Source organism: Rhea americana, unplaced genomic scaffold (genome assembly GCF_003343005.1).
Source record: "Rhea americana isolate MKP2758 unplaced genomic scaffold, rheAme1 scaffold_179, whole genome shotgun sequence".
Classification (NCBI taxonomy): Eukaryota; Metazoa; Chordata; class Aves; order Rheiformes; family Rheidae; genus Rhea; species Rhea americana.
Window position 1 is genome coordinate 1,281,201 of NW_028185916.1, and position 23,709 is coordinate 1,304,909.

Below are 23,709 nucleotides of genomic sequence, written 5' to 3' on the forward strand. Positions count from 1 at the left end.
GGCGGTGGAGACGCGACCGGAGCTGGTGGGGAAGCGGTTCCTGTGCGTCGGCGGCGGCAGCGAGGAGCCGCCGGAGAGCGGGCGCTGGCGGGCCGGGGTCATCCGCGCCGTGTCGCAGCGGGACTCGCACAGCCCCGATCTGGCGGTAAGAGCCGCGGCGGCGGCGCCCCGTCCCGGGCCGGGCGGCGGCGGCGGGGGATGACACAGCCTTTCGCCGCCTTTCCGCCCGCGGGGCGCCGGGCGGGCAGCGGCCGCCGTACCCCCTGCCCGGCCCCCAGTTCCCCCCCCTCGCCCTCCCACCGCCCGGTTAGTGCGGAGGCGCCGGTGGCGGCGCGGCTGCATGTCCCGTTCCCCCCTCCCCCCCCCCGCCGCCTGGGACCCCCCGGGGCGGCTGCGGGGCCCGGCCCGGCGCGCGCTCCCCGCGCGGAGACGGCCGCGTAACGGTCGCCCAACGGCCGCGTAACGGTCGCCCAACGGCCGCGGCGGCGGGAGAGCGCGGAAACGCCGGTTTTCCACGGAGCTGCCCGACGCGTTTTGTGCCGGGGGCGCCTGTGTGGCAACGCCGTTATTTAGCACGGGCTGCCGGGGTCAGCCGTACTTGACGTGACGGTGAAAATTATTAAAAGAATGTCATTGTTTCTTTCCCTTTTATGCCTGCTGTCACTGTTTTCCTAAGGGGTGTAGGAATGTGCAGGGAGGCCGGCGAACGAGCCAGGATATCTGCTGCTGTGTCCAGGCACATTCTCGCTGGGGGCGAAGGGGCGGGGGGGGGCGGACACGACCAGGATTTCCTTGGGTTAGTGCTCTGAATACATAATCTGTAAAATGGAGTTTTATTGTGCTCCGCAGACTTCGTCGTTAATCTGTTCGTAAATTCCGTGGCCCAACGGCTGTTACGCTGCTGCTGTGTTTGTTTCGTTCCATGTTTTTATATCACTTGCTGCTTTTGAAAGCACATCTTAAAATATCACGACTATACAAATTCGCATTACGTAGGCTGAAAGAAGAATCCCTGAGCTGCACTGGGCATTCCATATTGCTGCTGGTAAGGTGGAGAAATTCAGATTCTGGCATAGTTCCGAGTGGAATGCAGTCTTTTTTACGAAATAGTCAAGAAAACGATTATGTGGTTTCAGAGATTATTAATTGCTTGCAACGGTGTGAAAAATACGATGGGCAAAATTAATGTAAAAATTCTTGCTTTCATACATCCCAGGCCTTAAGCTTTGTTTTAGAAACAGAATACATGTGACACTAGAAACACTACTTTGTTACTATATTGCAGTTTCTCATTGTCCAGGCATAATTTGAGTAGCATGCTATTCATGCCCTTTATTGAAATCGTCTGTGTTTTCAGCCTTTGGTTATATATGGAATAGTCTAGAATATTTCTTAAATCTATTTGAAATGTTATCCTTACAAGGTGGTGTTGTAGGTTCTGTCTGCAATTATGAAAACACTGAGTAAGATTTAGGGAGGTGTTTACTAACATTTGCTAGTTAGAGCCATAATCCCTAAACTCTAGGGACAGAACTGACAAAGAGGAAGGGTGCTAAAACCAGGCTTTTCAGGGCTTGTATCTTTTGTGTTAAATAGGTAATGTATGCTGCCTATTGTAAATACTTGCTTCTCTAGTTACTTTAGTGTCCAAGTGCTTTTCTATTCAGGTTCTCCCCCATTACAATTCTAGGTGATTTAAGGGCAAACTGTCATCTCTGTTTTATGTATGGGGTCCTGAGACAGAATGACTAAGGGTATGTCTATGTGTTGTAGTGGAGTGCCATTTAGGTAGATGTAAACTACTGAGAAGCAGATATATTAGCCTGGATGCAGTGCAGTGCTAACATGGCAATATTCCTTCTGGTATTTGAGCTAGCTACACAGCACTGCATTATGCTATGTAGATATGCTCCTAGTGACTTAGGAGTGTAGGAGGCCTGCAAAGGTTTTGGAGATGTTTTCTAGGTCTAGTGAGTTCCAGACTGGTATCTTAACTACTGGAGCGCCATTGCCCCCTCTGAGCAATTTATGGTTTTCGTGTTACCTGGTCTTTCTCCCCAAGGCACAAACAAGTGTAAGTAACAAAGGGAGTGAATAGGGGAAGAAACAATGAGGTTTGTGTTAACAGCAGGTAGTTTCTATGGGCTAGGTTCTTTTGCATTTGTAATTAACTGTATCATCTCATTAGTTGATGATGTGAGTATCCTATTCTGTGCACCTCCATCTCCTTGCAGTGACAGACAGCAGCGTTTTCCTGTTAACCCTGGTTCCAGATACACCATCAGAGATGGAGCATTTCTTTCATCCTTCCACAGGTTTGGTTTTTAGGTGGCCATTGCTATGAATAGCTCCAGATGCTTCTGTTACCCCTTGGTGAAGTGCAATTTTAATGCTTTCCAGCACTTTCATTGCTTCCCCCAGGGTGCAGCATAAAAATGTTAAAATTGACTTTTTGTCAATTTTGTGTATTCCTGGCCCCTCTGTATGGGAGGGACTTTGTGGAAACACAGACGATCCCTACAGCTGCAGAAGAAAAGGGGGCATCAACAGGCATTGTCAAGATTCTTTGCACCCATGTGGAACTAAATTACCTTTTAGTCCTGGCTTCACAAGGAAATATCGTTTACATTGCTTTTGTGTCTTTCTTCCTTAACAAGTGTGAACCCCTCAGGCAGTTTCAGCTAACTTAAAGGTTTGAGAGGTCTGAGAAGGATTACCTTTCCCCAAGTCTGTGAGAGCTGACATCTGAGGAGAGCTGTTCCCCCCCCCCCAAAAAAAAAAAAATCATAAAGGGAAAGAAATCACATGTTTTGTGTGCTCCTCCTGGAAAGTAAGAGGTGGTTTCCAGTTGGCCAACCAGCATGCACATAGCTTCAAAACAGCTATAGCATATGCTGCCTCTTGCTTAGCCCTGTATCAAGATGGGTAAGTAATGGGAGATAGAGCTGATGATATTGTGAAGGTGGGTTTCAGGGCATGAGAAGGAGCTGACAGTTAACAAAAGTATGAGGATAAGTGAGAGTGTTTGGAGATGGGAATATATGGACAACTGGAGAGTTTTGAGGTAAAGGATCTCAGGGAGATATGGACCAATTTGGAGGCAGCTGATGTAATTAATGACAGCTGACTCAAAGGCTAGTAGGAGCAAATCTGTAGGAAACCAAGCTCTGTTAGTCTTGCTGTAAGCAGAACAGCTCTTTAAATCAGACGCTTCAGTCCTGGAACTCTAGGCTACCTGCTCTCCCCTGATAAGCAGCAAACGAACGTTCCAGTTCCAATATGCTGCTTGCTTTTTTCACGGTTGTATTTTCATAACTAAATTCATAAACTTTTTCATAGTTGAAATTACTGTCCTCATAAGGAGATGAAACAGAAAAGTAATAGTGATGTTTTGAAGTGTTGAATGTTAAAGAACTCAGATGTCTCATACCATCTTGTTGATAATAATCTCTCCTACTCAATGATAGTATGTTAAATAACCAGGCCTGTTTCCTTGTATTTTTCATGATTGCAATGTAGCTAATATGAGTAGTTTCTGTCTTTTTTAATCCATTTTACAGATAAAGAAAAGTATTGAAGTGTCTATTTTTTGATTACTTTATAGAATGTTTATCTCCTTTTGCTTTGCTATTAATGTACCACTAGTAGGGAATATGGTGAAAACAACTGGCACTGGTTGCATGTACAGTTGGTCTTCTGGAAGATGGCTGTGTTGCTCTTGCAGATCTTTCTTGCCAAGATTTGGAACCCTTGTCTCCTACTGACTCATGATGTAATGTTTAGAGACATTTAATAGCACCTCCTATACAGAAAAAAAAATTGTGTAGAATTTAATTCAGGCATTTTCTGGATAGTTCTTATGCTCTAATTTACATGATAGTTAGACATCTTGGTTGTACATTCTTGAGCATTTCTATTGCATAAACAGCATTTATTTCCAAAATGAATGCTAGGAACATGTGGGGTTTTTTTTTCTGTTTGTTTTTTCAGTCTTTGGGAGAATTTGTAACTATCTTTCTGCTTAATTAATAGTGGATATTATTAGAGGTAGCCGAGAACTCTTTTTCCTTGTTCCTATCTGTCTAGAAAAACCTGTGTGTCACTCTGATTGCAGTAGTAACTCTGGGCATCTAAGGAAACAGCCAGGAGGAAAGAGGTAGAGTTGACACCATATGATCTCCCTGGTCATTGCTGTTCCATAAAATTTGCTTCCTTGGCCACAGGTTGCAAAGTGCCTGTTTAATCACTGTTGCCAAGATTGTGCGTGGTGACTGGCAGAGAGAAAGGATACCTCTTTTCTGACATTGTGCTAAAAAAAGTGATTGTTTGAAGGAATTCTTGTCTGCTGAACTTTTAAAAAAATTATTATTTAGCTTACTGGAATTCTGTGTTCTGTGAGGTTTTTAAGATTTTGCTATTGTATATTGAGGGTAGTGATGCAATAAGTCGTATGTTTTCTCCACACAAGTGAGAAAATAAAAATTGGGCTTTAGAAAAGTAATGTTCAACTCTTAATAGAAAGTATAGTTGTAAGTTGCAGTGATTTGTAATCAAGTATGCTTTTATTAATGTGTGAATTTTGCTGTCATGTCATTATGGCAGAGTTGGGTGACAAAATCAAGAATGGAGTATTTCTAGAGTTTTAAATGTCTTATGATAGGCAGATGTAACATTCAGTAATTGTGCGTGGGGAAATATATTATGGCAATAAATCACAATGTGTTAGATACTTAGGCTTTTATGAAGGAGGTACATTCAAAATACTAGTGATAGTTTTAAGGAATTGTTTCATTTTTTTTAATGAATAAGCTATGTTAGGGGAAACAAGACATTAATGATTTTGATAATATTACTTTTTAGTATCCTGTCTTTGGACAAACAAAGAATTGTTTCAAGTTCAGTGTTGTATTAAAATCATTTGAAGAGAATAACAATAGACTTTGTGTGCGTGTTTTAAGTGGATTGGCTCTCACCTAACAGTAGAATACAGATTCACAGAACAATGGGAATTCATCAGTACAAAATTACAGCTACCATGGAAATAATCTGAAATAATCACGGATATTTTGAGAATAAAATATTTTAGAGAAGTACTCTATGTGCTGAGAATTTCTCACTGAAAGATGAAATTTTAAATTTTCCTCTGCTGAGTATGGAGTAGTTTTTACCCGATCTTTTTATATCCTGAAGTTGATTTAATCTTCCTACTTTTGCATCTTGAAACTTCGAGTGCACTATAACTGTTCTGCTGTCATAGAATGGCGCTTCTGTATGTTACACTTGTTTCTGCCATATATTGATTTCAGTGCGGTATTTTGTGTCTTGTCCTGTGTTTTCCTTTTGCTAAGCTAGTATTTTAGGAGAAACTGACTATGTTAAATTTTTTTTAATCCATTTTGGCTAACCTGTTTAAAAAGGAAACACTTCTTTCATTCCTTATTTTAGAATTACACGCCCAGCGGCTTTTACTTATTAGCCTTAAAATAAACTCAAAGATACAGAAAAATCTTCAATAAAATTTTCTGAAGTAAATAATAAAATACACTTTAAACTATTTGTACATAACTTAGTGGTGGTTAGTGAATGCTACATATTTCTGTAGCAGCATCTGGGTTAAAGATGAAGAGCAAGTTGCTGATGAGAAGCCAGTCATATTATTTACTCCAGCTTTTGGAGATGATACTAAACATGCCAGAGTTTGTCACATCACTGTTCCCTCAGGATCCGAACAAGGGATAGTGTTGTGGGATGTATTTTGTGTGTGTGTTGAGGTTGGTTTGAAAAGAATGGGGAAACTCAAAGAACAACAGGGATTTAGGCAATTTTCAATTATTTTATTCTGTTTTGTATCAGTATCAAAGCCAACAAGAATTCTGTAAGTTTTGGTGCATGTCAGCTGGACAAGTCTCTTCTTGGCTTGGTAGTAAAGAAAACTTGCCTATTTCCTTTCTGTGTTTCTAATAAGATTGAGCCTATCATCCTGTGTCTGTAAGTGTCACCTCACCTGTCCTCCAGAGTTAGTTCAGTTAATGTTTAAAAAAGGAGTATTTTTTCCCAGTAATTTGCGAAAAAGATCAAACACAGGAGTATTCCTATGAAATGGACTGCAAGGGTTCAGTACTTTTCTCTCCTATTTACTTTTGTGCAAATCTGAACATGTGTATCAAAAAAATAAATACTCTAGGGGGTTGTGAGGAAGTTTGATTTGAATATCAAAAGTACAAACAGAATTTCTATGTCCTGTCTTGGAATTAATCAGCTTGATTATTAATTTGCTGCGCAATTTCAAAATACACAGTGGTAAATGGAAAATAGAAGGTTTGGTCATTTAAGTCCTTCACAAGACATTCAAAAAGGTATGTTGAGTATTTTTAATCAAAAAAACCTTCACTCTTGCCTTCTATATACCACATGTACAAACAATATATTAGTCTACTCTCATATTACATCAGGTCTTTCTCATTCTAGAACTTCATGTGGATCTTTTGGAGGTCTCTCTCTCGAGAAATCCGAGATGTCAGCATTTTAAAGAGTATTCTGGAGGAAAGCTGGTAGTAATCCTCTAAAAAATTTACTTTATGTTGGTAACAAGGCTGTTGTCTTAGGAGAGGCATACCATTATGATACATTATTACCGATTTTCATGCCCTTAATGTAGAGTGCTATACCTGAGAGAAGATCTGTTGGAGCTTATCAAGCTCTCAGGATTACACTAGAAGTGAGTCCCTTCCTAGCCATGTTGGGTAGGGACTAAGGCCTGCTTTACATGGGGACATGTAATGAGCCAATTTTTTTGAAGACAGTAAAAAACTGTTAATATTCTGACTCTTCTGGAGATGCTTTCATTCATGGGTAAACTAATGTTATGTTGCTTAATTGTACTGACTTATTCAGAAATCTATCACTGGTTGATTTGTGCTGTTCCCACGTGGTGCTTTCACTTAATAAGGTGGGATGAGAGAAGGGGAACCAGAAGAACCTTGGAGGTTTTGCTGTGTTTTGCTTTTTAGCCATTTTCTAAAAATATCTTTCTTGATTCCAAAAAATATTTTACTCTAAACTATTGTTACAGTTTTTCATTAACTGGAATGGAAGGACTTAGGAGGGATGAGTTGGCTCTGTTTACATATGGAAGCTGGCTTTGAATGAATCCATGTACTCTGTACAGTTTTGTGGGCACACAAGATGCAGGGTAAACAGTAAGGCCTTTAGCTTCACTATACCATGGCAACAATTTTAGAAGTTTTGGAGACTGTGGTTCCACAGACATTTCTCTTGGTGGCACTGCTGGCTTAATTTTTTAACCCTGAACAGTTTCCTGATCATTTTACCATATGGCACTTCAAGCAGTTGCATGGAGCCTGTAGAGGTGATAAGGGATCAATCAGAGGCAAATGGCTGAGGGCAGGAGCAGCTCAAGCTGGCACCGTTTGCAAGAGAAATATCTGTGGGACTGTGGCCTGAACAAAGCTGTTTAAAACTGGCTTAAATATCCTTCTGTGAGTTACAGTCGCTAACCTACTCAGTTGAAATGCAGGAATTTTGTACTGCAAATGAATTAAGAGCATTTATTCACTTGATATAAATTCTTTTTAATAAGAAAATATATGTTCAGAATAACCTGTAATATGATCATTCGGTGTCTATTGATGCTATACTTGCTTGCAAAGGCGAATTTTGGAAGAAAAGATACGAAATAAAATTGTTCGAGGGAAAACTTAAGGATCTATATATTTAAATCGCTACATTTCTGATGCCTCACTAAAACATTGCATAGGACTGTGTGTGCATAAATATGGTCATCTTTTTGCCTGTTCTGATTAGTGCTGAAATTATTGTAGACATGTAAATGACTGCAGTTAGGCTCCACAGCAAGTAGCTTATTACTGCATATGACAACTCAATAGCTGCTACTGAATTAGTTATGTTAGGCTGACTCATCAGAGTTTTACTTTTTTTGCAAAGGGAAAAGGTTCTTCAATAAAATGGAAGTTTAAAATTTACAGTATCATTTGTGTGTGAAAAAAAGAGATCACTTGCTGAGTCATTGCCAGGTGGCCTAAATCAAATCTCTTAAGTCCTGCATGTGTGTTGAGGAGCAAATAGAAGGTTATATTTTGGAGGGAACATTGGTAGAGGTGGTTGGTTTTGAAACAGTCCTCCAACTTATTTCCCGCAGTAAGAGGTAGATCATCAAAGAAAGGAGTGAAGATGTGCAAGAAAGGCATGGTACGAGCAGTCTCTGTGAGAGAGGTTAGTGACTTCTTGAGCTATAGACCACTACTGGCTCCTAACACTTTGCAGATCGCCATGTATCCATTAAAATTTGAGACAAAAATGGAGAAGCCGATGTAATCGAAGACCAAATGTGAACCATTTACTGTAGTCTTAAGAGGTATAGTTGTGATTCATTGCTATAATACCTGTAAAATTTTGGTCTTCAGCTGTACTTCCTTAGTGTCTTTCCTGTAGTGATTTGCAACTCAGGGACTTCCTCCAACAGAGGTCTTTGGGATTAATAGCCCTTGCTGGATTTTTCCTAAATGAATTTGTAGGAACCCTTTTTGAATCCCTGTGAACTTTTCAACATCCTGTGCCAAAGAAGGGTCATTTAAATGTGATGTATGCAGTATCACTTGCTTTGTTTTAGATACATTTTGGTTCCCGTTTCCCTTCACTATTTGTAACTTGAAAGACTTGGAGAGGTCTATTCTTATATCTGTAATTCTTCAACGATCCCAGTACCCCTCTCCAAAATCAACAGCTGAACAACTGAACCAGATTTTCCCCAAAGAGTGTGGAGTTTGTTGTGCGTCTTAAATAGCTGTCTACTTGGAGACCTGAACTTTGTGTTATTTCCTTTCTAAAGGTTGTTCCACATAGATTTAATTTCAGATGCCACCAAGAATTGGAAAGTATGATACTGTCAAGTATTATTTAATTTTTCAGGAAATAAAGTAACATTTTAAATGTTTTTTATTTTGTAAATATTAATTTATTCATTGTAGTGTATTGATTTTTTTTTTCAGTTATGATAAGCTTTGTATTATAAGTTCATTTGTATTTTAGCTTACCCAGAAGAGGTGGTCAAACCTTGGTGGTGGTCTAGTTAATAACAGTTAAACAATGAGTAAAGTTTACAAAGGAAAAGAGGGCAGGCTGAAATACTTTTGGATTGCAAACTAGTAATCTGGATGGACTGTCCTAAATATACTTGATCTTTGTATCCTGTCATATTTTAACATTTCTGTATAGGTCAGAATGGAACATATTGCATATGAATGTTTTTAGACAATGTCATGACCATTTCTTAATTTGATGCATAACTTATCTCCTTCTGTTTGATGCCTTTTTAAAGGAACAATCAATTTTGATTCAAAAGAAAGAAAATACATTGAAATTTCTTTCAATATATTTGTATAAATATAAAATGTGTTAAATGCTTTGTCACTTAGTACCATATTTTTCCTCTGGAAGTTTTCTTAGTCTATGTTAGTCTATTTTTCTTGCTACCTGTAGATTTTTATAAAATTTAAACTTAATGACAATCTGGCATAAGACTGTAGAATATAATATTAATGGTGTGGTTTGATAAATTATTCATTGAGTAGCTTAGTTTCTAATTCCATCAGAGTTTCTTTTGAAACTGAATGTAGTGCTTCCTTTCATAAAGCATTATAAAGATTTTTATATTTAAAAATTGAAAGATTTGGCTTTCTGTTGAAAGTTGGAAAAACAGGACTGTTTTAACATCACTGTTACTCTAACTTAATTTTTTTTAAATCTTGTTCAGATAAAATGAGATGATGTATGTTAGTTTGGCATATATATTTTTTTTCTTTTTTTTCCAAAGTCCAGTGATTTTTTTTTTTTTTTTTAACCATTGAACGGATTTTCTCTGGTCTAAGTTTGCTTTTTAAAACCTTTTAGCCTTCAGGTGTGTGAATGTGGCTCACATCCAGATAACATGGCAAAGCTGATCACTGCTCACAGACTGATTCCAAATATGAGATACAGAATATAAGTTAAGCTTCAAGTTTGCCCCTGTTAGTTTTCCGCAAAAATAAAGAGCAAGAAATAGTTAAGTAATGGCAGTTGGCAATAGAACRTAATAGGACTCTTAAACTGGTATCATTTGAAATAAATGAAGTAGGAATTCCAGAGAGACTCTTAGGTTCATTGATTGAGGAGAAAGAATGGCATTCAGTACCCTTTTCTACTTTTTTGAGATGTATTTTGCATTATTCTTTGCGTTTCCAGGCACCTGAAACTTGTGTTCAGAAATATTTATTGATATATTTGAAAAAGTTTGCTACTTTAGTGGAAATGAGCGTTTAGTTCTGCTTCTGTATTTTTTCTTCCCTTACTACAGGAAAGAAGTGTGGTTTTTTGGTCTAGAGTTTAGCTTGCCTAAACTTTGACATGTGTCCTCAGTTAAGCAGAGGGTAGAGGTGGAAAGGGAGACAGAATGGCCCTTAAGGATCTCAGAAGCTAAACTGGCCCAAGTTTGGAGGGGGAGTGGGTTGTGAAATGTTTGTGTATTTTGAATTTATTGCTGAAAACATTTTGATCAGTTCTTGAATTTTCTTTGCTCAGTGTTCCTCTTGAACGGGCAGGTGCACATAGGGACAGGAGTTTATAGGTTGCTTGCATAGGTGATCAGCACAGGAGTGAAGGAAGGAAAGAGGACTGTGTTAGTTTTGATGTAGAAACCCACATGTAGAATTTGACATAAATTGACAAAAGGAAGTGTGAGCTGTAGTCAGTACAGTACCAGGCATCCTTCCCTGTGAAGCTTCCAACTCTTAAAGCAGCGGGGACATCTCTGCTTCTCTGCATCGTCTACATTCTAATACAAGGAAAATTAACATGTTTTTATAAAGAAAATATTAATTGTGAAGGAGTTCAGTCCCTGCAATCACACTTTAATTCAGTCAAAGATAATGATTCCTTAAAAACTTGGAAAAAATATTTAAAAAAACATCGATTATTTAAGATTGGAGAGCAGGGATGAAACTGGTATTGTTGTCTCATTATTCATAATTTGAGCCATGTGCATGCCTTATATCTAAGGCTGTCATTTTGGCATTTTTCAGCATGGTTGTGGAACTTAGCTTTTTGGCTGTTTTTTATTGCTTTTTTACCTTCTCTTCCCACGCCTTGCCTGTATCTGCTTGCTATTGTACTATTTTCACTATAAAGGAGAATTGCTGGTACTATAGTGTTCTCTTCTGTTCCGTGAGACTGGATATACAGCTGAGAGAGCCCGATCTGGAGTCTTTCTTTACAGCTCTGTAGTTGGAATAGAGAACTGTGGGCTGGAAATTCAAGTCCTTCAGAGGAATAATACAGCAGCTTAGTTTTGGGAGCTTGGAATTTGAATCTTACAGACTGGATGTTACTTCTCAGCTTTTCTGATATGTGTTGTGGAGAAAGAAGTTGCCTGATATGATGGTAGAATTGAACTGCCTGGGGATCATGAAAGGAGTTCTGAGAGCATCTGTGCTAGTGCAGTCAAGTTGCCTCTTCTTGGTTGGTTGCTCTTTTAACTAAATTTTGACCGAGTTTGCTGTTGAACTCTTATCAGTTATGAGAGTTCAAACAGGCAGGTAGCCTTGATGCGGATTAGTTTATCAAGTGCAGAGGTAAGAGCAAACTCTGACTGAAGCTTTACTTGCCCTAAGGCTCTTCAGAGTCTCTTTAGAACATTAGCTTATTGTCTGAACCCATGGAGTTACAGAAATAACTGGTTCCTTATGTGCTGAAGAGGGCTTTTTTTGTTGCTTGCTTGGTTGGCTTTTTTTAAAAAAAAAAGAAAAAAAAGAAAAAAAACTGCTTAGAAGACAATGGTGCCCAACTTATGTGAGACAGTCACTGAACGCTACTTTTAATTAATCGAAGGTGCTTAGTTCGTTGCATTGCTTTTGGCTTCTCCCACATGCCATAGCTTTTGTTATTTCACTGTCAGCTGGACAGTGGGCAGCACATGGTTTGGAGTGATGAGCATACTGATAGGCAGCAGCCAACTCACCATCAGTATGTGTATGAATTTGGAAGTCACATGTATTTGCAAATCTCCTGTAAGAAATTAATATGTGGATGGAAACTTCAATCTCCCATGCTCCAAATTCCTCCCGTGTGCCACTTTGCTGGTGCTCTGTCTTTCCCTGTGCCATGCAATTTGGGACCCTGGAGGCAGAGCCTTTGCTGGATTTCCGATGTGGCATGTGCGGTGCTGAAACCTCCTGTCTTGGCTCAAGATTTTGCTTGTAAGAGAAATCCCAGCCCTTCATAAGACAGTGAAATCCAAATCTTTGAGCCCAGCAGAAGCATTGGCTTTTTTTCTTCTTTGGAAGCCTGCTTATCTACGACTCATGCACTGGTCTCAGCCATGTTGGTCATTGTTTCTGTCTGCCCCAGTGTTGCAATTTGTGAGCCCCCTGAGCAAGTCCTGAGAGATGGCAAGGGCTGTCAAAGGGATTCAGCCTTCTCTCTTGAAGCCCGAAAGAGCACCTCAGCAGGGAGGCCTCTTGGGTGGCTGCCTTGAGGGAAACTGAGGCAAAAGAGCCAAGAGGTGGCCTGATGAGCCCCTGCAAGAGCACTTCCTTGCTGCTTCATTGAGGTGAGCACTAAGCATGACGTGGGCTGTGACTGGCTGTTCAGAGGACATCCCTGTTCCAGTCCTTGGGGGAACAGTGAATTGAAGGACTGGAAAGTTGGCCTTTGTGTGTTTTGGGGCCCTTAGGTGTGCCTTGGCTTCTGCCACATCTAGTGTGTCCCTGATGCGCTGCATTGTGTTGGCTGGGCACCCTCTGTGAGGCACCAGGTGGGCAGGCGGCATGTCCCAGCGGATGGGCAGTATGTCGCAGCAGTGGGGCCGGGTGGTGGCACCAGTGTCCTGGTGCTCTCCGTAGGAGGAGGTGACTGGAGAAACTAGTGCTCTGCTTGGGGAGCCCCACTAGGATGAGGACATAGGGTGCCTTCAGAGATGAGGGTGGGATTTGGCTCCGAGGACCCTGATGGCCCTTGTGGGGTGAGCTGGGGGCACTGGTGGTGTGCGTGTTTCTGTCCGCTGAGGTTTGGGAGGACGGAATGCTCTCTCTAACAGCTTAAAGTTAATACGGAAGTCCTGATTGGAAAACGGGCTCTAAAAAAAATTCTACACCTAGAAGCTAGTAAAAAGTAATGAAAAGATTGTACGGTAATGAGATACTGTCTACTGATACTGGCATTTATGATGATAAAAATTAGAAGTATTTCATAGGGAAATATATCCACTTTCTTACAGAATTTGGAGATTACTGCTGTAGTAGTCTTGCTATTGAGTACACACGAGTTTCTCTGCTACATTTTGTTAGTATTGTTGGGAGACTATAATTAGAGTTGTGGGTTGTGTGGTACACTCATAGTAGTGGTAATGGCTGTTATGATGAGCAGTAATAATGGGGTTGGGACAGTATATGCTGGTAAATCATACAAATATTTTTTCTATTTCTGTATTAGTTTTTTGTGTATGGACTTCAACTGTTTCAGAACATTTCATTAACATTATTTAAAGCAGAAAATGCTTACCTAAATAGTCTTACAAAAGGTTTTACTTACATGCTGGAAGAAAATAAATTTGTATTTTAGCAGAGCTATGCCACATGGGCTAACAGTTTGAAAAGTGGTAAGCCTGCAGTACCAGATTGAACTTGCAGTGGTTTATAACTTAAAATTTAAGTGGATATGCATTGTGGGAGATGTGGTATGAAAAGAATATGACAGTAATTGTTCTACAAACTGTAATGTATAAAAATAAATTACAAAAAAAAACACCCTTGAACACTTTCACAAAGAGTTAATATAATCACCCTTCCAACTAAAGAGGAATTGTGAAGATGCTTTGAAATGAGTACCTTAAAATACCATCCTCATGTACCTTGCTGCATTCTGTGTTTTTTCTCTTGCTTTTTAATGTTAGAAATGTTGGAACTGCCGAGGTAGCCAGCATAAGAATATTAGCCAGGGCGAGCATTGCTCAAGGAAAAGGGTATCTTACCATCACCTAGGTATAAATAGGAACAGATTAGACTGTTCTTTGTGAATGCATGAATCAGAATTTTTGACACTGCTTATAATCTTTTCTCATCTCTTGCAAAGCACTCCAGTTGATGCGTTGTCCTAGACCTGTTTAGCATTTCCTGTTCCCTGCCTACCTCATTGATGAGCAATATTTAAATTTCTACTTAGATCAGTCTTTCTTGCATCTTTCTATGGTAAAAGCATTTCAGATTTCTCACAAATATCTTCTCCTGTTCTCGCGATTGGAAGACTTCCAGATAACCTCCCTTCCCTTAGGCAGTAAGACTCAAGATATTGTTTACTATCTAGTAACATCCATTTTTAATGTGAAACACAAAGTTAATAAAACTCTTGGTTACTTATCATAAATAGATATCAAGGCTACTTCTGTTATCAGTAGATGGGCACGTGGATCCATTGGCTGTTTGATTCTTTAGGTAATAAATGGGAGCACAGATTTAGGAGAGAGTTCTGTGACTTTATTTTTTTAAATTCCTGTTTTTCTTTTGAGGTGATCCCAAAGTATGAGGTGCTCAAAAATGGATTTGTTATTTTGTTTATCTGAAGGTAAGACTGCAATATTATAGAGTAAATAAACAGAATGAGATGATCTTGTGCCACATCTCAGTACTGGAATCATTGAGATTACATTTCTATGTCTGTGCAACTCTGTTTACTTTGTAGGGCTCTCTTTGCACAAGACTTTGCTCTGGTGGGTGCTCTGCAAACATGGAACTGAAATTCTGGGCCTTGGTTTACAAAATTTGCAAGGAGAAGGAGCTGAAATAAGTATATAATGATGTATTGTTTGTACACAGTAGGCCAACCTTTGGGAAATTTGTGACAGAGGAGAGATAGGAGAGATTTTTGAAGGAGTATAATGAAGTAGCTCGGCTGGTGTTTTTTGGGTATGTGTGTAAAACATAAAGAACAGCCAGAGATAAAACTCAAAGGTGGTAATGCAAAYGACAGAGGTTTTCCTTAAGGATGGTTCAGAAACAAGACTTAGCATTTTGTAGTTGAGCCTCTGAAGGCTTTGAAACCAAAAGCAAACAAGTTATGTTGATAGAGAAAGGAGACAGAATGATTTAGAGAAGACTGTTGTCACTGAGGCAGAGTAGAAAGATTACTTGTGCAGCAGTGTTGTAGAAGGATATTTGTGGAGTGGGATGTTTGTGGATGTCCTGTGAAGTCAAAGGAAAGAATGATGTAACAGTTAAAGTAAGGATGTAGATGAGTCTTAAATACAGTTCTGAGTGTGAGGACCTAGGAGGAGCTAACAAACAATATCAGGACACAGGTTGAAAGCTCTGTCTTATTCAAGTTGCACTTGAAGGTGAAAACTGTGCAAGTTAATGTCAGTGAGTGAGTTTAAATGGTATTGGCGTGCCTAACCATAAGATTGCGCTAAGTAGTCTGGTTTAGGTGCTATATTTAGATATGTTCTGKTTTTTTTCCCAGTGTAGAGATTGTATTTTTCCTGTCCTCCATGTTAAGTTCCATTCCTCTTCTTTTTCTGTGGTATGAATTCGGGAAATCTAGTTAAACTTTAGTTGAACTAAATAGCTTTTCAACTATTGTATGCAGACCACTTGAGGTCAGGGAAACTGCATCGTAAGTGGAACCAAAGGGTTCTCATGAAAGTTTTGGTGAATACCAGTCTCTGAGTTTGAGTACTAACGGTAGCTTTTAGTACTAGAAGCTTTGGAATCACTTCATTTGAAYGTTTTACTGATGACTTAGTAGGCCTACAGTCATTGGCATCTTTAGGACATGGGTTGGTGGCAACTTGAGTTGCTGGCAGTCTTTTGGGGATATCACTTGTGATATGAGCTGTATGTTTTGTGCTGTAGGTGTAGCAAAGACCTTTTAGTTTGAATTACTGGGAGTGGCAAAAGAGTTGAATTATAGGGATTAATTTGGATTGCCTAAGCATGTAATAGTTGAGATCCTTTTACTGTAAGGAACCGACTAATTTGTCAAGATGTCAAATTGGTCACAAGCCAAGCTAATCACTTCTGTGGGATGTATCAAGAAAGATGGAAGAAATGCTCCATATGTTCTGATTAGTATTCATTCAGTTTTGACTAACAAAATTTTAGGTGTTAACTAGGGTTTGTGGCACCTTCTCATTTTAGCATCTCCAACCTGTGAAACTGAAGGTGGGGGGAGGTCTCGATCAGTAAATGTCCTCATGATTTAGTTCTTGATTGATCCACTGGCGGATGACCTTATGGAGTTGCCAGGGGAGGCAAAAGTGTCAGTGTGCTTGCAGTTTATTATGTCTTGTGCCTCTTGAATYGTGAGGAAAGAATTATCCGAATTTGCTAGATTTGGCGCTACCATGAATATTTTATATTGACCAAGATATTGGAACACTTAGCTGTGTGAACATATTGGTTTAGTTTAATGGAGAAGAGGAGGTGGAGGTGTCTGGGGAAAATAGGCAGGAACAGAAAGAATTTTGTGTCTTGGCAGAGAATTTGAGTGCTGTTAAGCCAGTGACTCTGTCATCCCTTGTTTTTTCTTTTGCTTTTTTCCTGGCTTTTTTGTTTTTAATTAAGCCTACAGGACTGGTGTTATTCAGAAGAACCAAAGCTGGATATGTAAAGGAAAAGTTTTTTTCAGTTTTCAACACCCACTCTGAAGAGTGGGTTGTAATAATTCAAGCATTCAGACTGAGATGTAGGAGTCCTGATGGGTGTGTCTGAAAAACCAAGATAGCCTTAATTATCATCAGGAGATGTTAAAATAGACATTCTGTAGACTTATTTTTCAATCTCTCTCTCTCTTTTTTTTTCTGTGCTTAAATAAAAATAGGAAAGCTGTTTGGTCACAGGTTCCAAAAAAGAAGAGCTGCAGTATCAAACTAGGTAAAAAAAGGTAGACCCACTAGGTGAACAAGGATAATAATGAAGGGTACTGTGGGGTTTTGCTGTATGTGAGGCGTTTTGTTGCCCAGGTCCTCAGAGAGGAATATGCTGAAACATCTGTGGGAAGAGAAAGCTAATTGAGTAATTGAAACCAAATTCTACTTTTCTTCAATTCACTGCTCACAGAATTGAGTGAAGATTTTCTAGTTTGACCTGCTATGATGGAAGGGAATTTGCCTTTGTAAGGAAAAGTCTATATGAAATGGATTGATAGAAGCTTTTGTACCCTCTGTTAGTGGTGTATATACAGTTGACTGTCAATTAAAAGGGCTAATGGAGATGTGAGGCCATCTAGAATTGGCAATAAAATGAGGCAAAACAAGGCACCTTGGAAGACAGACATTGCTGCGTGACCTGTTAGAGTTTAAAGAAATCGAACTTTGAAAGTAGAGGAACTGTTATTAGGTGTCTTGATGTAGTTGTTAGATGAGTTTTTAGTAGCAGTTTGACAAGCTTTTTGACTCATTTATTTGGAATGGAAGCAGTGGAGTAGATGTGATGTTATAAGGGGATAAGGAGAGAGTGAAGAGTGACAAAGTAAGTTTCTCTCCTAGGGAACAAAAAATGTAGTTCGACATTTACGTGAAGAAGTTAATGGAGGGGACTAAAATTCTGGCAGTTTATATCTACCAAGTTCATGGATTTTAGTATTCGGTGCATTTAGTTCCCAGCCTCATTTTTGGAGCATATTTCATAGGTTTCCCTTGAGGATCAGGGTAGAGAGAGCAGAGATGGTGACTGTTTTCTGAGAGATGTCCCTCACTGGCAGCTGGATTTTTCTGTCCTTTGTAAACTTCACCTTAAAGAGCTTCRTAAGCACAGCGGCTGCTTAGCTTCCATTCGGCACTTAGTGCATTGGCTTAAGTGTGTTACGTTCTGGGAAGCGTGGGTGTAGGATCCAGGGATTTTGACATCTCTGTTGCAGTGTGTTTACACTGTAGTGGTATTAGATGTGTTCGCAAGTCATTGTCTGGTGCTAATGTAGCTGCTAAGCTTTGGGATGAGAGCCAGCTTAGTATTTTGTGCAGAGGAGAACCTTACGAAATGAAAACAAAAAAGCAAACTGATGTATGATCCTTTTGTGATGAGCAGTTACCTGCGTATTGACCATCAGCCCTGCTTACAGTTGATTGCGTCATCAGATTGAGAATTTTGGCAAACCTCAGGTTGCAGTAACTTGCCATATTCTTGTTCACAGATCACTTTGTCCAATTTTTTTCTGGTGTTTTCTTTGCTCGTCTTTGCCTAGCTATTCTCCAGCACTGCTTTTGCTACTAAATCTGTTACTGGTTAATAACCAAAACTCTTGAGTTTGCTTAGGCAAATGAGCTGCTGCACTGCAGATGGAAGGCAGCTGCAGACAGTATAACTGGCACCTGCTGCTATATTCTGTTCTGGTTTATAGACGAAACTGATCATAAATGTGAAAATTTAGGTTTCTTATGTCAGAAATACCTATTTACCTGTCAATACAGCATATAGGACAGTGAAGTTCTGAACCATAATTAGTGTTCAACACTGACAATAAGCAATTCACCTAGAAGATCTAAGAATAATCTCTTGAGTGATAGAGGCTATGAAACTTTATTTTAGTTTGTCTTGCTGTGTTTCTAAATTATATTTAATAAAAGCATACTTTCCAGTAACAAATCCTTCTTTCCTTGTTAGTTTTTAATCATTAAAACAGTATTGTATTTCCTGTTGARAGGTATGAGTTGAATTTCAAGTCCTGTGGTCTCTTCTCATTGCTCTTCTGTCTGCTACAAAGTCTCTGCCTAACACTGAGAGTCTCAGTTTAATAGCTGAGCTAAAACTTTGATTTACAGATGGAAAAATCCATTGGATCTTAGAAACCTCTAGTGCTATCTGGAAGCATGCTTTCAATACCTAAACAGACATAGCTGAAATTTAAAATGATTTTTCTTTTGTTAAAGTAAAAAGCTTCTTGAAAAAAAAGCATAAATGATTGTTGTTAGTACTGGCATGATTTTCAGTCAACTGTATTTAGGCTGCTGAGAACTAATGGGAACAGATTTGCAGCCTGTTAGAAGGAAGCTCAGTTCCTAAGACAGTTCATCTGCTGCGCTCTTCCCCAAACTGGAGCTCATAATGGGGCGAGGCATCTTTATGAAAATTAAATGTACATATTTGCCTTGAGACTTCCTGTTGCCCAGAGTCTTTGTAATTAATTACTTGAGGATATCAATTTATTAGCTTCTTGCTAATKAAAAGCTGTCTGATGTAGCATTAGCTTTTGTCATGCAAAGATGCTTTTATGAAGACGACTGTGATCCTGGTGGCTCAGACAGCTTTATCACTCATCTTCTCAACAGACGATTTGTTTAGATCATGCTTTGACAAACAGCAAAAAAAGAGATGAATCATAAATCAGTTTTATAGAAAACTTAAGTGTATAGACATATATAACTTGAGAACTGCTTACTATGCAGACATTTTAATGCTGCTAAGAAATAAAGCTTACTCCTCGTTTTAGAGGAGAATAAAGATAAGTAAGAAAAGTAATTTGGAAGGGACTCCAGTCATGACTTTGTCATAACAGCCTTTTACTGTCTGGGGCTTTCCTGTGAAGTARTTCCTGATAATACTTGCAGGTTACAGTCAAGTTTCTCTGTTGGTAGTGTGAGCATATGGGACTATAAGACTTTCCTTCTTATTTTCAGTAACTTCTTTGGGATGTCTCTTCATCCTCCCCATTTTTTGAAATGTGGACATCAAATTGATGCACTCCTTGAATATCAGTCTCAAAACATGTGTTGGATGAAATGTTGTGGTATTTCCTGCTTTCAATATTCCCCCAAATTTCATTCATTTTTCTGTAATAGTCTCCTATACTCTAAATATACTCTGTATTTTATTTGGATGCATGACTGCAGTTCTCCACTGAGTATGTTAAAATTCTGATGGACAGCCCATGAAAGCAAAGACCACAACCTCAAACTTGATCCTCTYGAAGGGAGTCAGCATGCTCTGACATGGTAAATTCAGTGTTTGAGCAAAGACTGGCTTGCATGCTGCAGGTCATATCTTTTAGTGGAAACAGCTCTCGAAACCTGATTTACACCGAGGCTCTCTAAAAATGCCTGTGCACCCGCTACAGAGAGCAAGCTTCTGTATTCTGCTGAATTGCAGTCCTGCAAAGCTCAGAGCAAATAATAGGTATCCACTGTCTCTGACTAAGGCAAGATACTGGAAATCATTGGTGTCTTGTGTCTCTGAAAGTTCAGCTGCTGGCTCCTGCCGAGTTCCATGCTCAGTGGGAATTGGAATGCAGGAGGAAAAATGTTACCAGCATGCTTAACTTCAAGTGTAAGGGRAAAAATAATAGCATCCCAAACACTTTAAGAGGTTGCCAGCTTCTGTTCTAGAAAAAGAAATAGAACAGTTAATTGTGCTGGTTTCTCATGCCTGAGAAAGTGGTTTTTTATTTTTGTTTTTTTTTTTAAAGATTTATGAACATTAAAATTTTTCCAGGGTTTTTTTCTTTACTTCTAGAAATAGTGAATCACTACATTCAAATCTCAAAGAATCAGAAAGAAGCAATTTAATATTTAAGTGCGTGCAACATTTTTTCTGATCTGGTTATGATTTATCTTCCTTGTTTGAATTCTGTTTTAGTGAGCAGACCACCCTCTTACCAGCTGCAATTTTTGTTGTAGAACTGTCTTGACTGGCTTCCTACYATGGTATTTCTGGATGTTGATCATGCCATTTTCTTTACATTTGTGTTATTTTCTTTATCTCCAATATACTTATTTTATGTATTACTTTGAAACTCTGATGTTAATTTAAATTATTTGCTACTCTAAACTTGGTAGTGAAAAACTGTTAACTGACCTGTACCTTTTTATTTTCTTTCTTTATGCAAAACATGTTTGCATGGACATGCCTTTGCATTCTTTGAGAAGCTGACAGATCAGGACCAGTTGTGATCAAATATGCTCTTCTTTTGAAACACGTTCCAGCCTCTGAGACCCCGCTCACTTAAGGCAGGAGAGTGCATAAGTAGTGAGGCCCAGCACTAGGGACCCTCTAGCACCCTCTTGCTCACAGGGCCTGCAAGTGCAGTGACAGCAGAACAGGACTGCACAACTGCAACTAGGACTTGGTGAGGAGAGAGAAGTAAGTGCTGCACTGAAACAGCTGCAGCTCTCCTGCTTTGTGAAGATCCAGTTGTCACTGAAAACCACAGTGGGAAGCTCAGCTTGAAGATAGCATCCCCACTCTGCTATGGCCCTGGTGGTCTCATCCTGTTTTGCTCTTCCCTCTGTCTTCTCATGGCTCTGAAAGGCCTCGTACTGTCCATCTTATATTGCTGCAATAGCAGCAGTGCAATCCAGGCCTTTCCCCCGGACTGACTCCCTTGTTTTTCTTTAGCCCTTTGTCTTCTGGTCAGTCTGGAAAACAGACAGCAGTTATTTTGTATCTCGCCAAGGAAGAGTGCATCTGAAAGACCAGTCAATACTCTTCAAATGTCTGCCCAGGGAGTGGGAAGAAAGTGAGATCAGCAACATTGATTTACTTAAGTAAGAAGAGCGGGCTCCATCTAGACCACAAGCATGCTAAACGTAAAAACAAAACGAAGCAACCATTTGGCACTCAACAAAATGCTCTGCCACACCTCACTTATCAGTAAGTGGTAAATACTGTATTAGTAAGATGAGGAGGATTGCATGTTTTCTCAAGTGAGATTGAAAGAGGTTGAAACTGCTGCTTTGACATATAGGCTGGTTTTCACAGGACTCTTTCCAAAGGAAAGTTATTTGTTAGTTCTTCCTTGTGAAGAAACTTTCGGTAAGGTATTTATGATTAGCATTTTTTCCTCCAAAATATTACTACAGCCTAAGATCTGCATATATGCTTTATTCAGTATTGTCCGTAAATTGTTTGAACTACAAAATGCTGTTTCAGAAGGACATACTTTTAAAATAATTTTTTAGCTAGGAGAGATTTGTATGAATTACCAAGCAACTCTTTTTAAAATAAGTGCTGCATGGCTGGAAAGATATGCTATGAATTTCTCAAAGTGAGATTTCAGGGTAAGGACTATGTGAACTGTGGAGCTAGTACGGGTCTGTTGTAGTATAATGGTCTCATATGCAGTTGTGATTTAGTAAGCTGTACCAGATTTCAAGCTGTCTGCATTGCAGCCTTTTTGTTATTAATAGTTAATGATATCCTTCTCTAGCTGTAAGGAGATCCTTGCTTTCACTCCCCCCCCCCCCCTTGCCCCCTGCCCCATCCTTAAGACCTTACGCTTTGCCCTCTTGACTGAGGGGAAGAAATAGATGCAATTGCTTTCAGAGCTATCAAAATGGTTTTGTAGATAGTCTGAGCAGATTTTGCTTGAACAATGTGAGCCGCAGTCTCTCAGGTCTGTTAGAGTGCCTCAGCTGCGGCGCTGGCCTGTAGGCGTGCTTATCATCCCCGTGCTGCTCTGCTTGCCTGGCAGTGCCGCGCGCTGCCTTTAGCCTGCTGCTGACCCTGGATTAYGTTCTTGCTCATGACATGTCTGCAGCGAGTGCAAGGTTCCAATTATATTTGCCTTCAGGCTGTTCTCAAGAGACAGTGGGGGGAGGAGGAAGCAGGGAAGAAGAGACATCATTTGTGTAATTTAGAAAAGTCGTTTGAAAGCCTATCTCAGGAAGGAAACCTGAATTTCTAATGGAATTCTTGTCTCAAACTTGTTTAAAAAAAGAAAAAAATCCCCCCCCTTTTTTTTTGCTGAAAGAACATTGCCAGCTTGATGTGTTTTTATTTCAAAGATAATATAATCAGAGACTACTTTYGTGGGAAAAGATCATTTTAATATCTTGTACCAAAAAAAAGAAAAAGAAAAAGACAACCCTCCCCACCCCCTGGAACAGTAAAAGTATTTTGCCAGAGGTTTTCTTACTTGTTGATCAAATAATGTCACCAAAACTACTTGGCTTATACCTTCTTTTTTCTTTACCTCTGTGCTTGCCTGTTATCTCTTCAATTTAAATTTACTTCAGCTTTGCTGCTGCTTTTACTGGTAAGCAATCTCTTTCAAGGCCTGGGGGAGAGAAGACGTAAACTCTTTACATAGCACTGAATGGGTGATATTGTCATGCCAAGTGCATGACAACATAAACTATAATTGAGCCATCAGTAAGACTTCAGAAATGACTATTCATAGTTTGTCCTGCAAATGGAAAAAAAATAGACATTGTTTTCCATTACAGTAATCCTACAAGTTCAGTTAATTCATATTTTCAGATAGATTTTCCTGCTGAGAACTTTAAAGTTAACATGGAAAAGAGACTTTTTTAAACCTCATTTGGAACCTGCTGGTTATAAGATTTTCTTTCTTGTTGATTTGAATAACTTCCATGTTAGTGTAACACCAGACTCCTGATGGTCCTCATTTGCAATCTGAAAACTTAATTGAATGGAAATATATTTAATACTTTGAATATTTTTAATATAATTTCATGCTTATATCTAAAACTAAAGACAAATTTTGTATTTTCCAAAGTTGACTTAATTGTTTTGAAAGATTTGCTATTACTGAATGTAACTACTCTAAGTCAGAGTCACTGTTAGCAGGCACCTTTGACGTAGGTTTGGCAAGTTTTCACCAACAAAATAGGTAGTTTTGTATATGGGCTCTTCATGTCATAAGAACATAAAGGGCATTTTAAACTACCAGTATGGTTTATCATGCTTTGGT

General features: G+C 39.3%; 1 protein-coding gene across 1 annotated transcript in view; it reads left to right on the top strand.

Annotated features, from left to right (window-relative positions):
* Position 1: 1 nt before the first annotated feature.
* The window catches only part of JMJD1C (jumonji domain containing 1C), a gene marked incomplete at its 5' end in the record, with an annotated part of 164,381 nt that continues 140,673 nt past the window's right edge, over positions 2-23,709 (top strand). Inside the window, one exon of the mRNA XM_085301604.1 lies at positions 2-145. Within this exon, the coding sequence (XP_085157730.1) occupies positions 2-145 (144 nt within the window). The remainder of the gene's footprint in view (positions 146-23,709) is intronic.